The sequence below is a fragment of the Meles meles genome, chromosome 5 (assembly GCF_922984935.1).
Source record: "Meles meles chromosome 5, mMelMel3.1 paternal haplotype, whole genome shotgun sequence".
In the NCBI taxonomy this organism is placed as follows: Eukaryota; Metazoa; Chordata; class Mammalia; order Carnivora; family Mustelidae; genus Meles; species Meles meles.
In genome coordinates this window covers 153,337,315-153,360,858 of record NC_060070.1, presented here as the reverse complement: position 1 = coordinate 153,360,858, position 23,544 = coordinate 153,337,315, and the positions used below count along the sequence as shown (strand labels likewise).

At 43.8% G+C, this 23,544-nt stretch overlaps 1 protein-coding gene across 1 annotated transcript; it reads right to left on the bottom strand.

Annotated features, from left to right (window-relative positions):
- Positions 1 to 3,945: 3,945 nt before the first annotated feature.
- LOC123941567 (zinc finger protein with KRAB and SCAN domains 8-like) lies at positions 3,946 to 21,587 on the bottom strand. Its single transcript, XM_046004875.1, is given in 7 exon segments — positions 3,946 to 5,378; positions 10,555 to 10,648; positions 12,052 to 13,125; positions 13,422 to 14,015; positions 19,375 to 19,429; positions 19,764 to 19,911; positions 21,253 to 21,587. A coding segment is annotated over 1 exon segment (810 nt). The 5' UTR covers positions 13,068 to 13,125; positions 13,422 to 14,015; positions 19,375 to 19,429; positions 19,764 to 19,911; positions 21,253 to 21,587; the 3' UTR covers positions 3,946 to 5,378; positions 10,555 to 10,648; positions 12,052 to 12,257.
- Between the last annotated feature and the right edge of the window lie 1,957 nt (positions 21,588 to 23,544).

The window sequence follows — 23,544 nt, the reverse complement described above, 5'->3', positions numbered from 1 at the left end:
ATGGGAGAGGAGAGCATGGTCTAGAGCCTTACTGGAGTACCCCCCCCCCCCCCCCCCGCCAAGAAGGAATAGGGAAAGTAGGGTAGGTATGCCGGGTAAGTTTAGGATTGGATGGGTTTAATAATTTTGGCAGGCTCTGGGCTGTAGGGATGTTCTCTAATGGTCTGCTACCTGACCCTGGGGAGGGTGGTTTACAGCAGGAGAAATAGGGACTTGGTATGTGAGAGTTTGATTAGGGAGATGGCTGGGCATGGGCCCTGGATTGTTTGGTTCGTATATGAAAGGGGTGCTTGCAGGAGGTTCTCTGCTGTCTCTAGGACTCAGCTAGCCCTGGGAAGGGCAGTATCACCAGGACCAAGGCCCCAAATGCCAGAGCGTCAAGAATATAGAAAATAAGAAAATAAAGTCAACACAGCATAATACCATATGACCTAAAAGAGGGACAGGGGCTTGAAAACACATAGATTTTAGAAGTATATATTAGAGGTGCCTCGGTGGCTCAGTGGGTTAAGCCTCTGCCTTCAGCCCAGGTCATGCTCTCAGGGTCCTGGGCAGGTCTTGAGCCCTGCATCGGGCTCTCTGCTAGGCGGAGAGCCTGCTTCCCTCCTCCCCCATCTCTGCCTGCCTCTCTGCCTACTTGTGATCTCTGTCAAATAAATAAAAATCTTAAAAAAGAAGTATATATTAAAGAATGTTAACAGTGGTTAACTCATGGAAATGGAACTTTTATTTTCATTTTATGTCATTCTCTATTACTAGAATTTTTAAAATATAAACTACTAGTATTGTTCTATAATAATAGCACTTTTAATAACTAATTTAAAAATATAATACTAGGATCCACTGTAGTAACTCTGGTAGATCTGGGCATCTCTCTCTCTCTCTCTCTTTCTACATATATATATTTTATTTATTTGACACAGAGAGAGAGAGATCAAACGCAGGTGGAGCAGCAGAAGGAGAGGGAGAAGCAGGTTTCCCGCTGAGCAGGGAGCCCAATGCAGGACTCTGTCCCGGACCCTGGGATCCTGACCTGAGCCAAAGGCAGACGCTTAACCAACTGAGCCACCCAGGGGACCCCCAGATGTGTTTCTACTAGCAATTGCTTCTCTTGGATTTTCTCTGTGTCATTCGTTTTCTCATTTACCTAGTTTTTAAATCGGTTTTTAAAAATTGCTTGTAAAAATAATTTGAGAGCTAAGAGAGCATCATGTCCTTTTAGAGAGGATTTCCTGGTACCTGAGGCCACTGGGGAATCACTCCGTATAGATTAAGATTCAGAGCAGAGCAGCAGCCTGGTGTGTGGTTATAATTTAAGTGCAGTCTCTGGGGTCCCGCACACAAGAGTGAGCACATTTACCAGCACTAACCCCCACCTTGGCAGTCTCCAGAATCCATTTTTTTCCCCTCTGTGAACCTATCAAAATTATGACTCACCCTCTTAGGTACCCCTTCTAGAATCAAAAGATGACCAAGAAGAGATAATCTCCTTCAATACACATTTTCTTCTTGTCCATAATTTTACTCTTGAATTAGTTCTTTGGTGTTTGCCCAGCATTCCCACTTCTCAGTGGGAGAATAGGTCTATATTACTTTATTGCCATTATTGGAAGCAGAATTCTGGATGCATGTTTTTGCAGGGTGAATAGTTATTAGGTGATTTCTGTTCCAACTCCTATTTTAACATTCTTACTTAGGAGGACATTTACATATAACTGATTTGATTAATTCTTCTTCCAAAAGTTGAGACTATACCGCAGGTACTGTTTCCTAAGAAACCGTGGACTTGGAGGTTAGAACTGATCTGTCATAACACTCAGAGGCTGGTAGTTTATCTCATGCTGTAGGTTTAAGTCAGACAACTTCAGCATGTCATTCAGCAGTGTAAGTCTACATCTTTCCTAAAATGTGAGTGAGAAAATACTGCTTTAAGTCCTCAGTCTTTAAGAGTTCTGGGTGGAGGGAGAGGGGAACTGCCTATCACAAAACGCTTTCATCTGGGGCTCAGCCAGGTGTGGCTGGAGGACGCTCTGGGCTGAGAGGCAGACTGTGCCGAGAATGTTCCTTCTTTTTTCTCAAACATCGAAATTTCTGGGAGGTACTAGTATATACCCCAAGCTTAACTTGTTCAAAAATTAATTGGTAATTAATTACTCACCACTAAGACCACTCCATTCTTCTAGTTATTCAATGCCATTTCTCATTCTTGCCTTTTCCTACTCCCTTGATTTTATTCGTTTTCTCATCGAAAGTCATTGGCATGGCCTCCAATGTGTAACCAGGACCCATCACTTCTCATCACCTCTGCTTATCACCTTTGTCCAAGTCACTGTAAGTTTCTGCCTAGATTACCGTGATAGCACCTAACTGTTCCAGTTTCCACTCCTGTGCCTGTATACTCTTCACAAGGCAGCTAGAAGAATCCTTTCAAAGCCTAAGACAGATCATGCCGCATCTTTGCTCAAATTCCTGCAATAAGCTTTCAATTTCACTCAGGGTAAAAACCAAGGTCTCTAAATTGGCCTACAAGCTCACTGCTATAGGCCCTCCCCCTTTATCTCTGCCCTTGTCTCCTCCTGCTCTTTCTCATCGGCTGAACTGTTCCTCCAATATGTCAGCACCTTTGCATCTGTTACACTCCCTTTCTGGGATGTTCTTAGAAAAGATTTTATTTCCCCTTTACCCATAGCATGGTCTAGTATGTAGCTCTTATGATGACACTGCATTTTAAGTAGCAGAATCAAGTTTTGCATCATCAGATCCTGATAAATCAAGTCTTATTTTTGAAGTTGAAGTTTCATTTTACTCCTATCTTAGAGCTCTGCCTAACCCCAAGCTGCCACCCGATAAGAAGGTGCCTACCTGGTTTGGAAGTCTGCAGCTCTTGAAAACCCATGTGGAAAAGGTGACGTCACAATCAGATTAAATTGCCAGATGGGGGGTGCCTCGGTGGCTCAGGCATTAAGCATCTGCCTTCTGCTCAGATCATGATCCCAGGGTCCTGGGATCGAGTCCCACATCAGGCTCCCTGCTCTGTGGGAAACCTGCTTCTCCGTCTCCCACTCCCCCTGCTTGTGTTCCCTCTCTTACTGTGTCTCTCTGTCAAATAAAATCTTACATATATTTAAAAAAAAGATGCCAGAAAAGTCCCTTTGTTCATAAGGAACAGGAACCATTACATGCTTGTGAGATTTACACTGTGCATAACCTGTGGCCCAGCAATTTCACTCCTATGTTCCCCAGAAAAACACTCCCAAAGGTGTTCAGAGCAAAAGTTGGTTAAAACCCTAAACAGCTTTCATTAAAAGAATGAACAAGTGAGTAAGTAAGCACTAAGCAGTTAAAGGATTGGACCTGAATATATTAATGGATTCATAATTAAGTGATTTCTAAAAGCAGAATCACACAGAATGAGACAGAACACACCAGTTTTTAAAGTAAGAGTGCCTGCAGGAGATTGGGATGGGGGTAGAGATAAAGGTAAAGAAAAATGTATAAAAACAAAAGTAAGGCCACACACAGACCAATGATTATGATGCACCATGAACTGAGCTCATAACAAATCCACAATGAGTACCCAAGCTAATTTGTGGACCAGGCCTGAGAAGGGGGCACATCCTATGACAAACTATTAGAGCTCCCTTTTCAGGCTGACTTGATAACAACCCACACACGCAACCCTCAAAGCAGGGTTGCTCCAATGAGCATCCGTTCCAAGCCTTCTATCCACATATCAGACACATAAAAGCAAACAAAGTAAATATGGTCGTTTAGCAAATCACAAGTTCACATGGCCCACCGACGCTTCTATTTTTCTCTTCCCAAAGGGACAGAAAATTCTGCGAAATGATTTACCTAACCACAGGTATTTGCAGCATTTCCCAGATCTATGAACACTATAAAAATAAAACTTGTTGCATCAGAGGAATCAATGTCAAAATCACTTGTAGAAAAACTATTTTAATTAGCATCATGAATTCCAAACTAAAAAATGTAATAAATGATTCAATCACCAAAGATTGTGAATAGTTACAAAGACTTCTTCCCATTCTCTACATTTACTACAGAAAACAAAAGCTAACTGTGCCAAAAAGAGTTAAGTACCCATGGAGATCTGTCATGGATATGTTATCAGTTCAACTTTGCCCACGCAGTGACCTGACAAAGTCTCTAATAACACTTGTCTTCAATTCCATAAAATAATGCTAAAGTGACTGATGCAATTGGGTCAATTCTCTCTTTTTTAGTGATTTCTACACCCAGTGTGGGACTTGAACTCACAACCCTGAGATCAAGAGTCAAACGCTCTTCCAACTGAGCCAGCCAGGTGCCCCAGTTGGGTTTTTTCTTAATGGTGATGTTTTATGTTAAAAAAAAATCCTGTGCCTTTACCACATTATTTCACAATTGACATTTATATTTGTTTTGTATTCTCTGATGTCTGGTAAGAGACAAGTTCATTGAAAGGTTTTCCCACACTCGTCCCACGCATAAGGCTCCTCTCTAATGCAGACCAGTATTTGATAAGATCTGAACTATGAAGGCTTTTCCGTATCACTTACACTCACAGAACTTTTCTCTGTATGGCATCTTTGATACACTTTAAGAATTGAGCTAACGCTGAAAGTGTCCCCAGAGCAGTCGTACATCAGGGTTTTGCTCCGGTGTGGATTTACCAGTACATAAGACTGATTTTGGTGAAGGCCTTCCCACATTTTTATATTTATGGGTTTTGTGGTAACAAGCACTCTTTCCAAATGAAGAGCTCCCTACTTGCTCCTGTCCAAAGTGAACTTATATTTAATGAGATTTGTGCTCACATGGGACGTTTACAAACTGAAGGTATCCCCAACAGTTCTCTTGTATCTGACAAGGCCAGTCCGGTACCTGAAGTCTTTGCCACATTCTTTACTCTGCTGGGACTCTTCTCTGGGATGGCTTCTCTGTTGTGTAGTGAAATCAGACTTGGGTTTACACTGAAGGCCTTTCCAGATTGAGACGGCTTGTAGGGTCTCCTCAGATCTGGACACGCTGGTACTTGCATACAGACTGCTGGTGTTCCAGGGTTTGTATTATTAGGGACAGACACCTGAGATCACTCATTTTACTGAGCGGCTGCTTCTTTTATTAGTTTATTACAAGTTGAACTTGCGCAAGGTGAAGGGAGAATTTCCCACTCCCAGAGCAGGGACAGAAGTGAACTTCAGGGCAAATTCTCCCAAGTGCCTTAGGTCTCTTCCTCAGAGAGATACTCTGCTTGGCTTGAAGCAGTGTATGTAACCTGTGATTCTTCAAAGAGGCTCCTCCCTCACTTGACGATGAACTTCTGCAAAACTCTGCTTTGAAATGGAACCTTGTTTACAGCCAGAAGTTACCGTCTGAAAGAACAGGTTGACATTGAAATTAGCATCTTTTTCCCTAGAGGCTGAAAGAAGTCAAACATAACAAATGAGAGTAGCCTACAGAGAGAAATCACCTGAAACATGGCTTTTTAATATGTGGAAGGTCTAAGTAAGGATATATACTTGCTTTTTCATTAATTTCTGCTCTTTAGTATTTTCTTCTTTTTCCTTTGGGTGATTTTCCTGTGTGTGTTTTATTTTTTAAAGTAATCTGTACACCCAAGACGGGGCTCTAAGATCAAGGGTCACATGCTCCTCTGAGCCACCAGGAGCAACTTTTCCCCTGTTTTGTTTGTTTTTGGCTTTCAACAAAAGATAATTATTCTCTCACAGTTCTGGAGGCTAGAAGTCCCTTTCTCCCTGTTTTAAAAGTTCTCAAATGTTTAGAGCATTTTCTTCAGCTTTTCTTTTCTGTAGCATCTGTATTTTTTAAAAAAAGACTTTATTTATTTACTTGACAGAGAGAGACACAGCGAGAGAGGGAACACAAGCAGGGGGAGTGGAAGAGGGAGAAGCAAGCCTCCTGCTGAGCAGAGAGCCAGATGTGGGGCTCGATCCCAGGACCCTGGGATTATGATCTGAGCTGAAGGCAGATGCCCAACGACTGAGCCACCCAGGCACCCCAGCATCTGTATTTTTTTTTTTTAAAGATTTTATGTATTTATTTGAGAGAGACAGTGAGAGAGAGCATGAGAGGGGAGATCAGAGGGAGAAACAGACTCCCCGTGGAGCTGGGAGCCTGATGTGGGACTTGATCCCGGGACTCCAGGATCATGACCTGAGCCAAAGGCCGTTGCTTAACCAACTGAGCCACCCAGGTGCCCAACCTGCATCTGTATTTTTAAATAATTAACCTAAGGGACTTGAAAAAGCACCTGGCACAGACTAGGTCTCAATAAATGGAAGCTACTACTATGAGTACATCACTTGTGTAAAGCAGGAGAAGTAGAATAAGAGAAAGTACTGGGAAGGAGACATATTTACTCAAGATCTCCTGTGAACATAACACATAAAACAGATTAAAGGGGCCATCACATCTACGAAGGATTTTACTCTCTAGAGAGATTATAAAAATCTCAAAGCTGCAAGGAATATTAGAGAATATTTGGCCCGTCTCCTTTATTTTTATTTATTTATTTTTAAAGATTTTATTTATTTATTTGACAGACAGAGATCACAAGTAGGCAGAGAGGCAGGCAGAGAGAGAGAGGAGGAAGCAGGCTCCCTGCTGAGCAGAAAGCCCGATGCAGGGCTCGATCCCAGGACCTTGGGATCATGACCTGAGCCGAAGGCAGAAGCTTTAACCCACTGAGCCACCCAGGCACCCCTCGTCTCCTTTATTTTTAAGGATGCAGACACTGAGGCCCAGCTAGGTGGTATGAGTCTAGTCTAATAGAGTTACTTAGAGGTTAAAAACATGTTGAAACCAAGGGCTCTTGGATCTCATGGGGCTCTTGGATCTCACCTTTAAAGATTTTACCAGTGTACTACACTGGCTCTTAGAGGCCCCTGTGGTACATAAACAACCTTCATATTAAAACTCATATTACAGTTAGCTGTTAAGAGAACAGATTGTCAGGTTAGACTTCTGGTTTCAATTCCTGGTTTGATCATTTCCTAGCTGAATGACCAAGTTTTTTAATGTCTCTGTTCCTCATTTTCTTCAGCTGTAAAATGGGAGTATAGTAGTATATATCTCATATCATTGTTTTTTGTTGAGAAAAAAATATACATCAGGCACTCAGAAAAAGCCCTGGCATAGACAGCATTCCATAAACACTGGCCATCATGGTAGATATACTATCTCCATGGTAAATTACATTATTTTTTTCTTAGTTACTCATTGTCATCTTTGTAAGGAGTTTTCCCCCACCATAGAGTTAAGAAGGCTGGTCATTTGACCTGCTTGGGCTAATGAACTCTAAGTGGAAACCACATACCCTCCTCCTGAGTATATGCTGTAGAAGCCAGCGTGTGACCCAACCATTGCTTTTCTTTTCCTTCTCAAGCCTGGATCCTGAAGTGGAGAGACTATCACGAAGCTGCCACTGACCCACAGCCAATGCATAACATAAACAAGAATATGTTCTGTACTGTAAGCAACTGAGATTTGGGGCAGTAGCAGAGCGGGGCGGGGGAGGGAGGCGGGGTTGGTTACATAATACAAATCTAGTTGGTCGTGAGTAGCCCAAGCCAACTTGTACAATCTCACAGGCTTCAGCCCGCCAGCCGCCGGGTATGGCCGTGGTCGGTTAACACAGGCAAACAGGAACGTTAACAGCTAAGCCTTTCATGCTTACACACTGGCGTCAGCAGGACGTTGGACAAGAGAAAGTGCCGGCGGCTGCAGTGTTCCCGTCTACTCACCAACAGTGCTAGGCGAGGGTTAGGTGGATCAGCACAGGCGTGGGACCGTGTGATTGCCAAGAGAGCACTAAACGAAAGGGTCCAGTCATTTTATGGACCTGGGGGCCAGAAGGAAGAAGAGGAGGAAAGGCTGGGAGTGGAAAAGTAGCGAGTACTGAGTTAGAGTGGGAAAGTGTCTTCAAGTTCCCTCTACCCCAAGAAGGGAGTCTTGGCAGAGCTGCTTGAGCAAGGCCCCAGGGACAGGCCTCCAGATGGAGCTGCCTGGGCTAGCAGGACAGAGATGCCCAAGAGCACCACTGCCCAGGCAGTCCCGAATCCTTGTGTGCAACTCAGACTGCATGCACCAGCTGTGCCTCTGAGTCTAGTGCGGGACGGCAGCTTACCCCTACAAGGGGCAAAGCATTTCTAATCGCCTATAATGAGGTCTAAAAAATCACGCACAGAAATGGGGCCAGACTCCTCAGGTAAGATGATTGGTTCCACCGAATACCTAAGCATAATGTAAAGGTACAGTAATTAGGAAAAAGTGGTACTCATGCAAGGAAAGGCAAACAAACCAATGGAACATAACAGAGAACCAGAAACAGATCTATGCATATACAGACTATTGATAGATGACAAATGGGCACTGTACCACACAGTGGGGAAAAGACAGTCTTTCCTGTAAGTGATGCAAGATAAACCGGATATTCACGTGGGAAAAGAATGAAATTTAACTACCTCATTCATACATAAAATCGATTACAGCTGAATCACTGTACTGTACACCTGGAACAAATATTACACTGTATGTTACCTACAATGTGATTAAAATTTTTTAAAATCAATTTTAAATGGATTATAGATATAAATGGAAAGGCAAAACTGTATGACTTTTTTAAAGAATTTTATTTATTTACTTGACACAGAGAGAGAGATCACAAGTAGGCAGAAAGACAGGCAGAGAGGGGGGAAGCAGGCTCCCCGCCCAGCAGAGAGCTCAATGTGGGCCTCGATCCCAGGACCCTGAGATCATGACCTCAGCCAAAGGCAAAGACTTAACCCACTGAGCCACCCCGGCGCCCTGAATGACTTTTTTGAAAAAGATTTTATTTATTTGAGGGGAAGAGAGCGAGAGAAAGAGCACGAGTTGAGGGGAGGGGCAGAGGAAGAAGCAGACTCCCTACTGACCAGGGAGCCTGATGCAGGACTACATCCCAGGACCCTGAGATCATGACCTGAGCCAAAGGCAGACGCTTATTTGGCTGAGCCACCCAATGCCCCAAAACTGTAAGACTTTTAAAGAGTAGCGGCGCTGGGTGGCTCAGTGGGTTAAGCCTCTGCCTTCGGCTCGGGTCACGATCTTGGGGTCCTGGGATCGGGCCCCACCATCGGGCTCTCTCCTCGGCGGGGAGCCTGCTTCCCCCCCTCTGCCTATCTTTCTGCCTACTTGTGATCTCTCTCCGTCAAATAAATAAAATAAAATCTTAAAAAAAAAAAGTAAATATAGATTACCCTCATGAACTCAAGGCAGAGAAAGAATTCTTCAAAAGACGTACCAAACAAAAGGACACAAAGAAAAAGATAGGTAAATGGGACTATATTTAAGAAACTAATGCTCATCAAAAGGCATGATTATTAAGAAAATTGAAAGGCAAGCCACAGAGTTGGAGAGGGTATTTGCATCTTCTGTGAAAGGGACTCATATTAATAATATGTAAATAATTCCTACAACATATGCAGGAATCTATACACGAACCTTCCATAAAGAACCCAAACAACCAACAGGCACACAGTGAGCTTGTCTACTCTGTGTCCAAGAGATGGGACCTCATCTCCCAAGACTTGCAGGGGCATAAACAACACAAACAAGTGGCCTGCGTCAGAGTGTGGCCCGGGTAGAGCAGGACATGCAGGAGTGCGAGAGGCCCAACGAGGGCTGTCTCCCAACAATGGCAGAGTCACAAGGTAAAACGCACTTCTCACTGCATTTCAACACTAGCCCAGAGAGGCTGTTTCACACTTTTCAAGCATACATAACAAGGAATCTCATAGTCTGGCCCCCAGCTGTCTCCAGTGTGATCTGTCACTATTTCCCTATGGCATTCTATAACCAGGGGAAACCTCCCTCATTTCCCCCAGACACATACTTTTCTTTTTTTAAAAGATTATATTTATTTATTTGAGAGAGAGAGAGAGAGAGCACATGAGCGGGGGAGGAGCAGAGGGAAAGGGAGAAGCAGATTCCCTGTTGATCAGGGAGACCAATGCGGGGACTTGGTCCCAGGGCCCCAGGATCATGACCTGAGCCGAAGGCAGATGCTCAACCGACTGAGCCACCCAGGCGCCCCCAGACACATACCTTTTAGCATGTGATTCCCAGTATACCTTCCTTCATCCCTTTTCCTGTGGCTGAAGAACTCACTCTTCCTCCAACATTTCTTCCTTCTCTGAGACCTTACCAGCCCTCCCACAAGTGGCTGTTACATCTTCAGTGCCAAGCCCTTTGTACAAACCTAGTGGCTTTATCACTGCAATTACTGTTTTCTATCTTCTCTCTTCTCCCTGTCCCCAAATGGACTTTAAGCCCCAGGAGAGTAGGGAGCTTTTTTCGTTTATCTTCGTATTCCTAGTGCCTGGCAGAAGGCCCAGCCCACAAGAGATGATCATTAATACCTTAATTTGAGCTCATAAGAAGTAACCATGTTACAGGAATCCTGATCTCCTAACACTATGCTCGTCAGTAAAACAATTTTTTTTTTCCCCTCCAGAATGTCTGTCCCTTCAAAGTCTTCAGAATACTCACCGCTTAGTGTTTGGGACTCAGCTGTGCTAGTTTGGGGTGGGATATGGCATCTCTTCAGTGCTGATCCAGAAGAGTCTGTCTGCAAAGCTCCATCCTAGGGACAAACCAAGACAGCTGGGACCAAAGAGGTAAACACTAAAAACACGGATAACAATACAGAAACAGGATGGCAGGGAACTCTCCCTAGGGCACAGCAAGGAACAACCAGTCTCCTTCAACTGTCAAAAGGCAGCAAGAAGAAGGGCAGAGGAATTCACACTCTCAATCCAGTATAGCAAAGACAATTTCCTAGGGTTTTGCTAAGGCCCTCAATTTCTGCCTCTAAGTATATACCTTACTCCCTCTTGCGTGCCCCATGCCGCCGTGAGGTCCTTCTCCTCAATTTGAGCACAATAACCATGACCTCCTCTGTGTTCAGCCCCCGTGTCCATGCCTACAGCTACCTGAGCAGGAGGGTAAGCACCACCTCAGTATCGGAGACTCCATGACATGCTTTTCCATTTGCATCTCGGACTTCAGTGCTTGGCAGCACAAGCTGGTACAAAGCTTCATGGAACCCAGCATGTCCATGGGCTGCCTGGCTGGAAGGGCTGATGAGAAATTCTGGAAACTGAGCATTCCTGTACAGCACAGGCATCCTACTCTGAGGAGTGAACACCATTTCGCCTTCCCAGATAATGCTTCCTCCTGCCTGTCTACACTGTGGACCAAAGCAACCTGCAACTTCTATTCATTTGGTGTTCATCTTCAACTGCACGTGATTTAGCTTCAAGAATCAAAAGAATTTCAGGCCTGTTACCCAGGAGTTAGAAATCACTTCCTACCACTTCTCGAGTCCACCACACTCCGCGTTGTTAGCAGGCATCAAGCTTCAAGGAGTCACTCAAACAGATCCTTGAAAGTCATCCTAAGCCAACTCAGCTCAACAACAGTTCCCAAGTCTGCCCCATCCTCACACCTCCTGAACCTGCAGGTGCCGTACCGTGCTTTGAGAAACACCACAAATAAGGGTTCGGGGCACCTGACGCTTCCAGAGGCTTTTTAGTTCTGTTTTGTTTGTTTTGGTTCAGGAAACTCAGTCAAGTTTAGGTGGTTTATTGGATTAGTAAGTCAAAAGGCCTGGGACTTTGTTGGTGAAGAATGACCTTGAAGAATTATGGACAGGATTCCTACCTAAAAAGAGGCAGTCTATCTTCTGCCAAGGAAGTTACTAACATAATATCTAATTACTCCCGAGAGAACATAGGTACATCTAAGGCAAAGGAAGAAGAATCGACTGGTTAGTATTTCCAAACACAACGAGAATATGTGGTTCCTGTCCCACTAATCAACACAACTTCCAATTTCAAAACTAACTCGGTTTTACCCATGATACTAGTAGCAACAAGAACAAAAGGCTTGTACATGAGAAAAACAAAGACAGTGGTTGAATTACTGACGTCTGCTCTTACTAAGCCAAAGTAAACTACATTATGGTATATGTTTAATTGGCTTTACCTTATGAGTTGTAAAGTGGCAATCTCAGAAGTAGATGTGATTTTAGAACTTTGGCTACCATTCTGGAGTCATTTTCACTGACTTCTCACTTCTTCAAGATTCTGAGGGACCAAGTATCAGTTATAATTTTTACTACACCCTTCTTTTGGTGTTAACTTCTGATTAAAAAAAAAAAAAAGGCCTTTGGAATATCTTCACCGTATAAATCACTGCAGACCCTTTCCTTTGGCATGTATTTTCTGGTGTTTAGTAAGATTAGAACTCCCACGGAAGGCTTTCCCACACTCCTCACACTCATACGGCTTCTCTCCAGTGTGGATTCTCTGGTGATGGATGAGGGTGGAGATTTGGCTGAAGGCTTTCCTGCATTCTCCACACTCATAGGGCTTTTCTCCGGAGTGAATCCTCTGATGATTGATAAGGGCGGAGTTCACGTAGAAGGCCTTCCCACACTCCTCACACTCATACGGCTTCTCTCCTGTGTGGATTCTCTGATGCTTGATGAGGGCTGAGCTCACGCTGAAGGCTTTCCCACACTCGACACACTCATAGGGCTTTTCACCAGAATGAATCCTCTGATGCTTGATAAGGTCTGAGCTCACACTAAAGGCTTTGCCACACTCATTACACTCATAGGGTTTCTCCCCATTGTGGATTCTCTGGTGGATGATCAGGTGTGCCCTCACACTGAAGCCTTTCCTGCACTCGTTACAAGTATAGGGCTTCTCGCCCGTGTGGGTTCTTTCATGCACTGTGAGGGTTGAGCGCACACTGAAGGCTTTTCCGCAATGATTACACTCATAGGGTTTCTCTCCAGTGTGGATTCTCCGATGCCGAACAAGGCCTGAGCTCTGAGCAAACTTCTTTCCACATTCACTACATGTGTGCCGTCTTTCTTCTGAGGGCCTGTCCTCATGCTTTTGTACCTGGTTCGTACACTGGGAAGTTTTTTCTTACTCGGGAATCCGTAACGTATCCCTATCATATATGTTGGCGATCTGTTCGTGTGGGTCCATCCTTACAACAATCTTCCCTTCGGAATTGCCACCTTATTCATACCACTGGCCTTGATTCCTGAAATAATAACAAACAGACTTTCAAATAGTATTTATTCCCTGCTGCTAAAGCAGTAAGACAGGATACAGACATACCTAGAACTCTCAAACATGTTTGATAAACCCAGGACACATCACTTGTATGACAGTCAGATCAGATGTTTTATTTAGTCTGTACGCCGTAACATATCACAAAACTAACAGAATGAACATCTGACTCAGACGTCTATTTAAATTCTACCCTTTATAAAGGTACCTAAAGCACAGAATCTGCAATATAAGTGAATACAAAAATAATACATAGTTCCTACTTACAGAGACTTTTGATCATATTTAACTAAATTGGGACACAAGACAGGAATTGAAGAGATTTGTAGACAGTAGAGCAGATGAAGAAGTATTCAAAGAGAGCAGGCGAAAGAAGCGGAAATCCCACCGACAGTTAAGTTCGGGAAAGGGACAGTACCGTCACTGGCAGCTGAGTTTTCACTCACGAAGTCCACGTGATCCGGGCTGTAAGAGAAACACGGGGTAAAAGCAGCTCTGCCTCTTGCTACGCTGCTGCTGGAGCTGCTGCTGCTGGGACAGCACGTCCCGTGGAACTGTGACAGAACAGACCCCTCATCTCTCCGCAGAATGGGGGCTCCTTCAGCCCTTTCCATCTTGACAGCTCAGACCAAGGTGCGGAATACTAGTGGATTGTCACCAGTCTCTTATCCCCGGGAACAAACCCAATTCTGTCTCCAAACTTGGGAGACGTTTTGCCGCAAACTCAAATTACACATATTATTTCCTCTCTGCCTCTTTCCATTTTACAAATTGTTTTACGTCTCAACAGTAATAAGTGGACAGCATATGCCCTTGATGATGAGAATGACACTTCATCTTTGGGGTCTTCCTCTCCCAAACCTGTAACATCAGTAAAATAATGAGAAACACCAGTCAAATCCCAAATGAGTGGCATTCTACAAAAAAAGTGGACTCCACAAAACTGTCAAGATCCTCAAAGACAAGTCAAGTCTGAGAAACTGTCACACCCATGAAGAGCCTGAGGAGATGTGAGGTGTGACGATTAAAAATAATATAGATCCTATATGGGATCCTAGAACAGAAAAAGGACAGTAGGTAAAAAAATGACTAAAATGTGAATAAAGTATGGATTTTAATAATAATCAACAATGGTTCAATATTTCCCCTTTATTAATGTAAAGCATTAATCGATCCCGATTTGGGCAGAACGCTCGTGAGAATTGGCCGGAAACGCATTAATGCTTTACATTAATTATAATTAATTATAATTAATGCTTTACATTAATAATAGGGGAAACTGAGTGTGGCGTATATAGGAACTCTCTGTACTATCTTCGCAATCTTTCTGTAACTCCAAAATGTCTAGAGTGTCCAGAAACTATTCTGAAAATTTTATTTAAAAATCTGTCTATAGGGGCACCTGGTGGGTGGCTCCCCTGGTGACTCAGTGGGTTAAAGCCTCTGCCTTCGGCTCAGGTCATGATCCCAGGGTCCTGGGATCGAGCCCCACATCGGGCTCTCTGCTCCGCGGGGAGCCTGCTTCCTCCTCTCTCTCTGCCTACTTGTGATCTCTCTCTCTGTCAAATGAATAAATAAAATCTTTAAAAATAAAAAAATAAAAATAAAAATAAACTTCAAAAAATTTGTCTCTGCATAAGGAATAACACGGAGGACATTAGGAGAAGGAAAGGATAAGTGAACTGGGGGAAATCAGAGTGGAGACGAACCATGTGAGACTGTGGACTCTCAGGAACAAACTGAGGGTTTTGGAGGGGAGGGGAGTGGAGGTTAGGTCAGCCTGGTGGTGGGTATTAAGGAGGGCACGGATTGCATAGAGCACTGGGTGTGGTGCATAAAAAATTAATCTTGGAACAATAAAAAAAATAAAAAAATTAAATTTAATTTAAAAAATTTGTCTATGGGGCACCTGGGTGGCTCAGTTGCTAGCATCTGCCTTTGGCTCAGGTCATAATCCGAGGGTCCTAGGATTGAGCCCCACATCAGGCTCCTTGCTCTACGGGGAGCCTGCTTCTCCCCTGCCTGCAGCTCCTCCTGTTTGTGCTTACTGTCTCCCTCCCTCTCTCTCTGTGTCAAATAAATAAATAAAATCTTTAAAAACAATTGTCTATGCAACCCAAAGAAATGGAAAGATATTCCCTGCCCATGGATTCGAAGAACAAATATTGTTAAAATGTCTAGACTACAGGGGCGCTTGGGTAGCTCAGTCGGTTAAGCATCTGCCTCTGGCTCAGGTCATGAATCCAGGGGCCTGGAACTGAGCCCCACGTCAGGCTCCCTGCTTGGAGGGCAGCCTGCTTCTCCCTCTCCCTCTGCCATTACCTACCCGCCCTACCAACCCCCCCCCCCCCGCCCCCAGCTTGTTTCTCTGGCTCTTTCTGTCAAATAAATAAAATCTTAAAAAAAAAAAAGTCTATACTGCCCAAAGCAATCTACACCTTTTTTTTTTTTTTTAAAGTATCTATTTATTTGACAGAGAGCGCTCACAAGTAGGCAGAGAGGCAGGCAGGAGGTGGGGTGAGGGGAAGCAGGCTCCCCGCTGAGCAGAGAGCCCAATGTGGGGCTCGATCCCAGGACCCTGGGATCATGACCTGAGCCGAAGGCAGAGGCTTAACCCACTGAGCCACCGGGGCGCCCCCAATCTACACATTTAATGCAGTCCCTATCAAAAAACCAACTGCATTTCCACAGAAATAGATCAAACTATTCTTAAGTTTGTATGGGACCACAAAAGACCCCCAACGCTAAAAGCAATCTTGAAAAGCAAAGCAAAGCTGGCGGCGTCACAATTCCAGGCTTCAAGTTATATCACAGAGCTGTAATCATCAAGAAAATAGACACATGGTCAATGAAACAGAATAGAAAATCCAGAAATGGACCCATACCTATACGGACAACTAATCTTTGACACAGCAGGAAAGAATATCCAGTGGGAAAAGACAATCTCTTCAACAAATGATGTTGGGAAAATTGGAGAGCCACATGCAAAAGAATGAAACTGGACCACCTCCTTACACTGCACACAAAAATAAATTCAAAATGGACGAAAGCCCTAAATGTGGGATAGGAAACCGTCAAAAGCCTAGAGGAGAACACAGGCAATAACTTCTTTGACATTGGCGGTAACAACTTCTTACTAGATATGTCTCCTGAGGCAAGGGAAACAAAAGCAAAAATAAACTATTGGGACTACATCAAAACAAAAAGCTTCTGCACAGCAAAAGAAGCAATCTACAAAGCTAAAAGGCAAGCTATGAAATGGGAGAATATATTTGCAAATGCCATATCAGATAAACAGCTAGTAACCAAAATCTTTCGAGAACTTACACAACAGCAACAAAATAATCCAATTTAAAAAATGGACAGAAGACATGAACAGACATTTTTTTTTTTTTAAAGATTTTATTTATTTATTTGATAGACAGAGATTGTAACTAGTCAGAGAGACAGGCAGGGAGAGAGAGGAGGAAGCAGGCTCCCCGCTGAGCAGAGAACCCGATGTGGGGCTCGATCCCAGGACCCTGGGATCATGACCTGAGCCGAAGGCAGAGGCTTTAACCCACTGAGCCACCCAGGCGCCCCACGAACAGACATTTGTCCAAAGATATGCATGTGGCCTCGGGGTGCTTGGGTGGCTCAGTGGGTTATGCATCTGCCTTTGGCTCAGGTCATGATCTCAGGGTCCTGGGGTTAAGCCCTGCATCAGGCGCCCAGCTCAGTGGGAAGTCTCCTGCACCCTCTCCCTTTGCCTGCCCCCACCCCAGTTCCTGCTCTCTCCCTCAAATACATAAAATCTTAAAAAAATAAAAAATTAGAACTGAAAAAAAAATACATATGTGGCCAACAGACACATGAAAAGATGCTCAAGGGGCTCTGGGGTGGCGCAGTCAGTTAAGGGTATGACTCTTGGTTTTGGTTCAGGTCCTGATCTCAGTGTCATAATATTGAGCCTTGGATTGGGCTCCTGGCTCTGCGTGGATTTTGCTTGAGATTCTCTCTCCTGCTGCCCCTCCTCCTTGTGCTCTCGTTCTAAAATAAACAAATAAATCTTAAAAAGAAAAAAAAAGTGCTCAACATCACTCATCATCAGGGAAACGCAAGTCAAAACCACAATGAGATACTACCTCACACCAGTCAGACCGGCTAAAATTAACAAGTCAGGAAACAACAAAGGTTAACGAGGATGCAGAGAAAGGGGAACGCTCCTACACTGTTGGTGGGAATGCAAGCTGGTGCAGCTACTCTGGAAAACAGCATGGAGGTTCCTCACAAAGTTGAAAATAGAGCTACCCTATGACCCAGCAATCGCACTGCAGGGTATTTACCTGGAGAATACAAAAACATTGAGTCAAAGAGATACATGCACCCCGATGTTTACAGCAGCATCATCTCCCACAGCCAGAGTATGGAGCCCAAATGGCTACTGACTGATGAATGGGTAAAGAAGAAACGGTGTGTATATATACACAATGGAATATTACTCAACCAGAAGATGAACAAAATCTTGCCAATTGCAACTTAATGGATGCAACTATAGAGTGTACTATACTAAGTGGAGAGAAAGACAAATACTGTATGATTTCACTCATATGTGGAAGTTAAGAAATATAAAACAAAGGGAAAATAAGAGAAAGAGACAAATCGAGAAACAGACTCTTTATTACAGAGAAAACAATGATGGTTACCAGAGGAGGGGGTGGGGAGATGGGTCAAACAGGTGATGGGGATTAAAGAGTGCATTTGTCATGATGAGCACCTGAGGAGGTATAGAATCGTGGAATCACTCTTATACACCTGAAACTATTATAATACTGTATGTTAATTAGCTGGAATTAAAAAAAAATAAAAATCAAAAAATGAGTGTGTTTTTGAATGGGCTAGTATACCCACTGGAAAGTCAAAATGCTCTAAAAAGACAATTAGAAAGTCTTGTTTCCCCCACGATCCTCCTCAGTTTACCACCCCAGCAGTAAGCACTTTTATTAGTTTGTTATGTCTTTGAATGTTTCTTTATACAAACATGTATTTTTTTTAAAGATTTTATTTATTTATTTGACAGAGAGAGACACAGCGAGAGAGGGAACACAAGCAGGGGAAGTGGGAGAAGGAGAAGCAGGCTCCCCACTGAGCAGGGAGCCCAATTCGGGGCTCGATCCCCGGATCCTGGGATCATGACTTGAGCTGAAGGCAGACGCTCAACAACTGAGCCACCCAGGTGCCCCCAAATGTGTATTTTTTAAAGCATCTGGCTGCCTTGTTCCTGTTGTGCAGTGGTATGGAGGATTCCACACAAGTCTGACACAGGTTTGTTGTCAGGTGGACACTACCCTTTGTGGCTTAGGAGCTGAACCATCTCTCACTGACACTGTTGTATCATGTTCCTCTAAGTTACAGCTCCCTCGTACACACCTCTTATCTCCTTTAATCCCACAAAGATGACGTTACAGTCCTTCTCTCACATATAAGAAAACTTAGAAGTAGACAGATTTTTCGAGGTTGGACAACTAATCAAACAGCAGAGATGAAATTTGAACCTATATCTATTGCAGTCCCAAATCCTTCCACTCGGCACTCAAAAACTACTTCTTAATTTATAAACACTATTCCAATAAAAATACCAACTTTTTTAGAAGTAGATTTTAACGTTCACATAGATAAGTAAATAAGCAAGACTCCCTGGAAAAACTGTGAAAAAGGAGGGCAATTGGGGCGCCTGGGTGGCTCAGTGTGTTAAAGCCTCTGCCTTTGCCTCATGTCATCATCCCAGGGTCCTGGGATCAAGCCCCACATCGGGATCTTTGCTCTGTGGGGAGCCTGCTTCTTCCTCTCTCTCTGCCTGCCTCTCTGCCGACTTGTGATCTGTCTGTCAAATAAATAAATAAAATCTTAAAAAAAAAAAAGGAGGGCAATGAAGGAACACTTGTTCTAAATTATCATAAACAGATTATAAAGCCTCAGTGGGAGAGTGTCATACTGGTGAGTGAGACAAATGGCACAGAATAGAAAGTCCAGAAATAGATGGAATCAGAAGCAGAAATTTAGCACTGAACAAAGGTACTAAACCAGTAAGAAAAACATGAGTAGAGCACTCAATAAATGTATGGCAAGAACAAGGTAATCAACTGGAAAAATGTTAAACTGATTCCTTCCTTGGTCTATACACAGGCAAATATTCCAAATAAATTGAAGTTGTGTTACAAATGTAAAGTATAAAAAGTACCATAGGAAAATGGGGCACCTGGTATATATCTCTTCCATACAGAGAACCAAAATTCCTGCAAGGTAAAAGAAACAAAACCACCTTAAGCAGACTCAAAGGTAAGTAAAAAATGGGAAACATATATACAACTTATGGCTCAGACAAGAGGCAGCAAACATGGAACTCTTGAACAATAACATACTGTGGAAATGGTAGCTGTGAGCTGGGCGCCCTCTCGCTCCACGCTCACTTTGAATCAGATTCTGCTGAGAATTCATAACAACACACTTATCCTGATCTTGTTAAATAAGTAAAAACAAACAAACAAACAAACAAAAAACAAAACTCCCCAGGTCCCTCACTTCCAGAGCCTTCAGAAGACCACAGAATGTCAAAGTTTTAACACTTACAACCCTCCTGTGGGATAAAGGATCCCTATAGTTGATACTTCAATGGTGTATTCTTGGGTAGGCGCTGGAGAGACAGTGATTCTTCCTTTGCTCCTAGAGCTGATATTTCTTGCAACATTACTTCTTCAATGTGTGTAAGACCTGGGACCTGGAAAAAAATTAAACACATGAAATTTGAATGAATCATTGTATAAACAAATGAATCAAGAGAGCAGGCCCATCCCAGGGAGTTACAGAGAAAAATAATGACAACCAATATCTAGATGCTACTTCTGTCCCTATAATCTTGATAACAATTCTAGGCAGGTGCTTTTATCATCCTCATTTACATTTGAGCAAATGGACGCACAGAGAGATTAAGTGATTTGGCCACAATCACGGGTTTAGATATACATGCTCAAAAATAGAAGAAAAATAAAAAAGACATGCCTCAGAGACTAAAAGTTTTATGAGGATTTAATGAATACCTCTCCCTTCCCCTGCTGTCTGGGTTCATCCAACACAGCCACTTTCTCAACCACCCTTTGCCCCTCTGCTGGTTCCTCTCCCAGACCGGCCTGGCACACCTCAGTCCTGAGGGTCAGAAACCGGCTTCAGCAACTGTCAACCAAGCTGCTGGAACCAGCTCAGAGACAAGAGTTTTCTGGTAACAGAATTCTTGAAACCAGCAAAAAAAAAAAAAAAAAAAAAAAAAAAAAAAACCCAAAAAAAACCAAAAACAAAACAAAAAAAAACTCTGCTTCTGCCACACAGTTTTGGAGTCTGCAATTTGGTAATATTCTTTTTTTTTTTTAAATTAAGATTTTATTTATTTATTTGACAGAACAGGAGAGCACAAGGGGGGCGGGGCACGGGAGCAGCAGAGGGAGAGGGAGAAGCAGGCTCCCCAGGACCCTAGGTTCATGACCTGAGCCAAAGGCAGAGGCTTAACCATCTGAGCCACTCAGGTGCCCCTGGTAAGATTCCTCTTACGGGCCTCTTTTTTCGTTACCCTTCTTCTGTAAAAGAAACACTATTTTACTCACAGAAAAAGCAAAGACTGCCATAGCTGCTACACTAACTACCGAGGGAATGGAGAAAATAACTCAAATTGGGGACTAATTTGCTAAGAAAGACTGTCACATCGCCTGCTGGGGTAGCCCGCATGGCCTGTGCCACGGACTCTGCCCCGCCGTCGTCGCAGAGCACTCCCGGGCCCGGAGAGAACAGCAGCACGGTGGCTGCGAGGCGGTTGAGCGCGGGAGTGCATGGAAAAGCGGCTGCTTTCGGGGACGGGCGATTATCTCCCGCCAAGCCAAAGCAGAGGTGTGCTCTGCTTTCAAGAGAAACGTCCTGGCAGAAGTGGAAAGCGAAGCCTCTCCTAAATACTCCTTTCGAGTCATCCGCCGTGTCCCCCTTTCCTTTGGAAAGGCGAGCGGAGGGTCTACGAAGAGGGCACGGTATTGGGACTCCATAAACCTCGGGAGGTCGTAGGAAAGCCCAGGCTTACCCCAAGATGGAGCAGCCCCGAAACGCGAGAAAACCGCTCTGGCCAGGCCGCACCTGGGCGTCAACCAGCGGCCGGAGGGACGTACGTCCTGGCCCCCGCGGACTCCGCCCGGGAGAGGTAGGCTATACCTTCAGGCACCGCCGAGCAACGCCCGCCATTTCGCCGCACGCGGACCGGAAGTCCCGGCACTTCCGGGGCGGCCCCTCCGAAAAGTCCGGCTGGCCCTCTAGCGGCCCGGAGCGCCTGTGCCACACCTCCCGTGAAGGTGCTTTCTGCTTCCTGATTTTGCCAGTATAGCATGGACCGACCCTTGAATTTTGGAACATCTCCAGGTGGGCCCTACAGGATCCCTAAAACCGACACGCGGGACTGCAGGAGCTCGGAAAGCCAGAGCTGCAGATTCTCTGTGGTTTTAAGATTAGGGACCAGGTCCTGGAGAGCTGGGTTTTTAAAACTTGACTGTGATAATACAGCAAACACCCTCAAACTATTTCCGTAAGAATTTAACTCAAGACACCAGTCAGTATACTTGTATGGACATACAAGCTGATAAAAGGAGTAGTTCCTAAAATGAAACATTAGAGTTGTAGGCATTAAGTATGAATCCATTCCATGGCAGAGTACAAATTAAGAACATACTGCAAAGGTCAGACTTGAGGGTATAACCAGCTGGAAAAGAAATGCGCAAAGCAGCAGGTCTCTTTCTACCTATACCACCAACTTTAACGGTTGACCCAATGCAAGCCACATGGCCCCTCTGGACCTCCACTTACAGAATGGGTTAGAAAATGACCTCAAACATCACTTCCCAGACTAGCATTCTATGGACTATGAATAATTAAACACCAGAGAAATGCAGTCATTTTTTCGGTGTGTTTACACACTGAAACCAATTGTCTAACTTTAAGCTGATCCTTTCCAAATCTGCTTAGGTGCCAAAGGGCTGCAAAAGATTAATGTTCTTAAAAAAACCTTTTTAGGGGTGTCTGGGTGGCTCAGTGGATTAAAGCCTCTGCGTTCGGCTCAGGTCATGAACACAGGGTCCTGGGATCGAGCCCCACATTGGGCTCTTCTAGGCAGGGAGCCTGCTTCTCCCCCTCTCTCTGCCTACTTGGGATCTCTGTCAAAAAATAAATAAAATTAAAAAAAAAAAAACCCTTTTTAACTAGGAAATCACATTTTCTCCTTTGTATCTGCCTTCCTATGTAAGATTGTCTGTTAAAAACTTTACTGAAGTGGGTATTTTACTTGGCAAACTCTTTTAACATTCTGACTTGTGGCTTCCTTGGAGTAGTTAATCCTGTTTAGAGGGATTGCCAGAGGGACCGTTGAAGGTTATGTGTTGTCCCCAAAGCTAAATAGTTTATAAGTTAGAGGCCCCCTGCTGAAGTTTTATCTTTGATTCTATGTAATGAGCCAAGATAGGGAAGGCTAGCACTAGATTTGTAGTCCTAGAACACCTCCTTGGTAGAATGATGGATGCAGATCTGATGCTGAAAGCAACCTTAGAACACCATCCTCAACTATTTTATGATTTACCATCACCCCAACATGTATAATGCTGTGAACTTCCATCATTTAAAGCTTTTTCTTTTCTAATCTTACATACTATAAAATATATACACAAGATTCTTTTAAAGCTTGCCATAGTTAATTTTTCTAACTGCAGTGCTTGTATTCATCTCTCTTCTTTCTCCTATATATCTTAAATATATCTAGACCAGGGTTTCTCATGGCACTACTAAACATACAGAGCTAGATCAAACAGATCAAACATACAGAGCTAGATCATCTGCATGCAGGATGTTTGGGCACGCAGGATGTTAAGCAGTACCCCTAGCCTCTATCTCCTAGATGCCAGTAGCATCACAACTGTCCACTGATGGTACAACCAAAAATATCTTGACATTGCCAATTTTCTCCACTTGAGAACCACTGGATATAACCTCAGATATAAAAGCCTATTCTCAAGCACTTTTGCAATGATAGCTTTAACACAGTAATCTCTAGTTTCTTATTTCTTCCTCAATGAACAAATAAGTTTGGCTAAACAAATGGAGAGCTTCATATTTCAGTTTTTGCATATATTCTCCTAAAGTTGAGATTTTTTTTAAGGTTTTACTTATTGGAGGGAGAGAGCCTGAGGGGGAAGGGGCAAAAAAGGAGAGGGAAAGGGAGACACAGACTCCCCACTGAGCAAAGAGCACTGATGATGCTGCAATGGATGCAGGACTTGATCCCATGGATGCTGAGATCATGACCTGGGCCAAAGTCAGACATTTAACCAACTGA